We start from the raw sequence: 5,243 nt of genomic DNA on the forward strand, positions 1-5,243 counted from the left end.
TTTGAAAGATAGAACAACTGGAAAGAAACTCAACAAAGATGCAGAAGAGCTAAACAATACAATCCACCAACTTGGCCTTATAGACATCTATAGAGCAATTTATTGTGGTTTGGGTGAAAGTTTATAGAGCAAATTAGTTTTCCATTCAACAATGTACACATTTTTTTATATTGTGACATTAGTTAGACTGCCCTCAATGTAACGGCACTCTGTCCACTTTCTCCCTGGGTTCCCTGTTCCCATTTTTTTCTTCTTTCCTGCCCCTTCCTGCCCTCTGAGCTTTGTGTTTGGGCAAATGCTGCTCTTTTGGTCTCATTTGGTTGATTGTTCAGAGTGGTATGTTCCTCATGGATTCACTTTATAGGTCTACTGTTTGGCTGAAAGGCTCCAGGGTGGGTTCAGTTCTATGTTTGAAGGGTGTCCAAGGGCCATAGTCTTGGGGCTCTACCAGTCTCTATCAGACCAGTAAGTCTGGTCTTTTTATGATTTTGAATCTTGTTCTACACTTTTCTCCTACTCTGTCCAGGCCCTTTTATGTGATCCCAATCAGAGCAGTTGGTTGTGGGTTGGCTCAAATAGTTTCATCTTAGTTGTAAATTGAGGATGATAATCCAGGTTTGCACGTGGTTGCTATCCAAAAGATTGGTGGCTTCAATTCACCTGTCAGCTCCATGGAAGAAAGGCCTGGCAATCTGTTTCCATGAAAGAGTACAGCCCAGAAACCCTAAGGAGAAGTCTACTCTGGAGCACATGGAGTCACCATGAGTCCAAATCAACCCAAGTGCACAAGACAACAGCAACAGCCACCCCCACGTGGCTCTTTGGAGGATCATTGTTTATTTGATTTTTTCTTTTTTCTTTAAAGAGTATTGTATGGTAATAGGTGTATACTCTGTCTTGGACAGCAGACATGGGTCTTCAGGTAGGGCCTCTCCTTTTAACAAGACAGAAAATAACAAATGTTGACGAGGATGTGGAGAGATTGGGACTTTCATACACTGCTGGTGGGACTGTCAAATGATACAACCCCTGTGGAAAGCTGTATGGCGATTCCTTACAAAGTTGGAATTAGAAATACCATTTGACCCAGTGATTCCATTACTAGGTATAGATTCTAAAGATTCTAATATAGGACAGGTAGGGCCTGTCCTATATTAGAAAATGCTGTAGCATTTTCTTCTGGCGCTGTTTATTTTCCAGTTAATGAAGGGGAGAGCCACCTTCTCCCAACTGGTTAATTTTGCCTTTGTCCAAGCCAGTTCTTTCCTGAGCAACTGTAACAAAGTTTAACTTCTGATGTACTACTTACTAATCATGTTAACTCAGAAGATATGTATCCACCCCCTATGATACCTTCCAGGAGCCGTGGGAGACATGGATCTGCCTCTCCAGATACCTGTAGTTGAAAGGGCAAATTCACATCCCTCCTAAAGGCAGTTGGGGACAGTGTCCTGAGGTCAGGCAAGCTGTGGAGGGAGGATAGGTTGTAGAACCATGACTTATGTGGAGATCTGGGCTAGTGAACAGTGAAAGTGGTTTTGCTGAGAGATTTTTTTATTGCTCCTGATTAGTTCTGGCTGGTAGCTATAAAGTTTTCTTGTTCTGGAACTAAGCTTCAAACTTTGGTTCTACAAAGGAAGGGCTTTTAAATCAGTGGGTGTGGATTTATGAACTCAGCATTTTACTTTTTGTTATGAGGGAGTAAAAAGGAGTCCAAGCCCAGCCCTTGTTCTCTAGGAGATTCACAGTAGATTTAAAAATGTTTACCGTTAGGTTTAAAATTGATAAGCAGCTCCTAATAGTTTATACCCCTTAGCAGATCCTGAACTCTCTACCTTAATTCTGCCAAGCATGGTTGTTGTTGAATGCCGTTGACTCAATTCTGACTCATATTGACCCATGGGACAGAGTAGAACTGCCCCATGGTTCTTGGCTGTAATCATTATGGAAGCAGATGAGTAAGAACACCCAAATCCTAAATAAAGTTTTGTCTTAAATAATTAATTAATTTATTTATTCACCAGGCCTGCCATCCAGGCACAGTGGTATGTCCTGGGGAGCTTACAGTGTAGTGGGGATAAGATCACTAGAACAGGTGATAAGTGCCTGAGGGATTATGTGAGCATTAGTGCTTTTCACAGGAAACATTCCTCATTCCAATTAGTTTAAAGTGGTAGGGCTTGCTGTCTGCCAGGCAGCCTTTGGATGGTTCTCAGATGCCCCTGGCAGCAGGGAGAGAACTGATCATTCCCTTTGGGTGGTAGGTAAGAAGGCAGGATCCCCTGTGCAGATTGGCAGCACGGCTTACAGAAGACCTTCAATAGAAGGTCCCTGGGTGACACAAACGGCTCTGCTGGCTTAGTGCCTAAGGCATTTGAGTGCTAACCAGAAGGCTGGAAGTTCAAACCCACCAGCCACTCTTTGGAAGGAAGATTGAGCAAGATACTTCCGTAGTGATACTGCCTGGGAAACCCAAGGAGGGGTTGCTATGAGTTGGATCCGACTCAGTGGCAGTGAGTTTGGAATTTGGTGCCAGCCAAAAGGTTGATGGTTTGAACTCCCCCAGAAAGAAAGGCCTGATGGTCTGCTTTCATAAAGATTACAGTGGAAAACCCAAAGGAACAGTTCTGCTTTGTAATACATGCGGCTGCCATCAGTCAGAATTGACTTGATGGGGACGGTTTTTGTTTTTTTTCCCCTTTGCTTAATGACAGGTGCAGTGGAACTTCCAGCCTACGTCTGTGTGTGCATCGGGATGGACAAGGTGGGGAGAAGAAACGTTCTGATCCTCTCCCTCATCTCCAGTGCACTGATTTGTGGTACAATTATGGTGATTCCCCAGGTGAGTTGCAAGTTATTTTACATTACATTCTCTTTTGGGAATGGTTAGTTATACTAAGTCATGGTAGTTTGATGGGAGGATATTGTAGCTTAAAATGAGTATAAAGACCAAGTGAGCTACATGGAAAGAGTATGTACATAATATTTAAAAATGTGTTTTCTTTAAAAAACAAACCAAAACTTTTTCTCCATTATAGAAGCAATGCATGTTCCTTGTAGAAAATTGATTAAAAAAAAAAAAAAAAAAATCCATAATCCCACTTTCCAGAGTTAACAGAATTGTGTGTTGTAAATAAAATAATCTTGAGTTAGGAGATGATACCTTCCAGTGATCACAGTTGTTCAAATCTGATTGTACACAGAGTATAACAGACAATAAAAAGCAGAGGCAAATGGTTCCTGTATTAAGGTGAAGGGCAGGTGCTTTTCTTTAATTTTTTAAAATAATTTTGTTTTCTTAGAATTGTTCTTAAAGCACCCAATACTTGTTATGATTAACCCACTGCCATCAAGTCATTTCCAACTCATAGCGACCCCCTATAGGGTTTCCAAGACTGTAAAACTTGTAAATCTACTGTAAATAAGTAGATTGCCTCATTTTCCTCCCGCAGAGCAGCAGGTGGGTTTGAACCACTGACCTTCTAGTTAACATGCAAATGCCTTACCCACTGAGATTAGGAAAATGATATATTATACATAGCCTTTAAAAAGTTAGGAAAAACAAGCAGCAATGTTCTCAAATAGTTGTATTCATTATATAGTTTATTTATTCAATATTGATTGATTCATTCATTCAGTGAAGATTTATCTGGCATCTATCATGTGCCAGATGCTATTCTAGTTTAAGTGAATGAATCAAGTTTCTGTAAATGTAATGAAGAAAAATAAAATAGAATGAAAACAAAACAAAACCCAACTCACTGCCATTGAGTCAGCTTGCCTCATAGCGACTACTCCTTGAATTTCTGAGGTGGTATCTCTACAGAAATAGATTGTGCAATCATCCTTCCAGGGAGCAGCTGATGGGTTTGAACCGTCAGCCTTCTGGTTAGCAGTCAAATGCCTTAGGCACTATGCTACCAGAGCTCCTAAAAAAAAATGAGGGGTAGAGAATAGCTCTGTGTGGGTGAGGGCAGGGAGGTGCTAATTTTATCTGGGATGGTCAAAGGCTGACTCTCCGAGAAGGTGACATTTGACCAGAGACCTGAATGAGGGCAGAACCATGGAGACATCTGAAGGATATAATGAATCAAATATTCAGGATCGCTCCAATTTAAATACTCTTGCTTTTCATTGCAGTAATTAGTAGTTTTTAATTTCTAGTATGCATAAAAATCCTCAGAGGATTTTTAAAAATGCAATTTATTAATGAGAAACACTGGCATACACTAATGAGATGACTTACACATTCCTATAACTTAGCAAAGTAAATCCCCCAGAATGCCTCTTGCATCCAGAAGTGCCCCTTACCCTGAAAAAAATGTTATGAGAGCCTGTATTTTAATTCTCCATTTGGAAAATAATGGTCACTAATACAATACTCTTAAATATTTTATATCATATGCAACTGCAATTATGTAATTATTAAGCAATAGCATATCAACATTTAAAACAAAGCATTCTAAATTTTGAAGATTGCTTGAAAATTACTGTAAGCCAACCAGTAACTTCATTTTATGGTAAACTTTGAGCTAATTCGGAGTCTCTGGGTGGTGTAAACAGTTAATGCGGCTATCTGCTAACTGAAAGGGTGGAGGTTCGAGTTTACTCAGAGACAAAAGGTGCTCTGGTGGCACAGTGGTTAAAGCACTCAGTGGTGTGACACACACCCCCCCCCCATTTCCCCCCAACTACTCTTCAGGAGAAAGACGTGACAATCTGCTTCCATAAAGATTTACAGTTTTGGAAACCCTATGGGCAAATTCTGCCCTGTCCTATAGGGTCTCTATGAGTTGGCATTGACACAACAGCAGTGGGTTTTTGGTTTGGGGACTCAGGACAAGGAGCTCTCTGCCAGTTTGAGGGATCTTCATCTGAGACTTTTTATTTTTAAAATAGCTTGCAGTTATATTGATTGTGTCAGTGGAAGCTGCCTTTGGGCTTGGGAAGATACACGGGAACCCAAGAGCCTTTGAAGGAGCCCTGGTGGCACAGTGGTGAAGCGCTCAGCTGCTAACAAAAGTCTGCAGTTCGAGCTCACTAGCCACTTGTCAGAAGAAGATGTAAGCGATCTGCTTCTGTAAAGATACCCATTGCCATCAATTAGACTAATTACGGCAATAAACATTATACATACCCATTGTGGATTCTGACTCATAGCAACCCTACAGGACAGGGGAGAACTGCCCCACAGTGTCTAAGGCTGTCATCTTTACAGAAGCAGCCTGCCACATCTTTCTCTG

The 5,243-nt window shown here is 41.1% G+C and overlaps 1 protein-coding gene across 1 annotated transcript in view; it reads left to right on the forward strand.

The window, feature by feature from the left end:
• The window catches only part of SLC22A16 (solute carrier family 22 member 16), a 52,497-nt gene that overhangs the window by 35,330 nt on the left and 11,924 nt on the right, over nt 1–5,243 (forward strand). Inside the window, exon 5 of the mRNA XM_007940856.1 lies at nt 2,715–2,842. Within this exon, the coding sequence (XP_007939047.1) occupies nt 2,715–2,842 (128 nt within the window). The remainder of the gene's footprint in view (nt 1–2,714; nt 2,843–5,243) is intronic.

Source organism: Orycteropus afer, unplaced genomic scaffold (assembly GCF_000298275.1).
Source record: "Orycteropus afer afer isolate SDZICR_OR568_19922 unplaced genomic scaffold, OryAfe1.0 scaffold00072, whole genome shotgun sequence".
Classification (NCBI taxonomy): Eukaryota; Metazoa; Chordata; class Mammalia; order Tubulidentata; family Orycteropodidae; genus Orycteropus; species Orycteropus afer.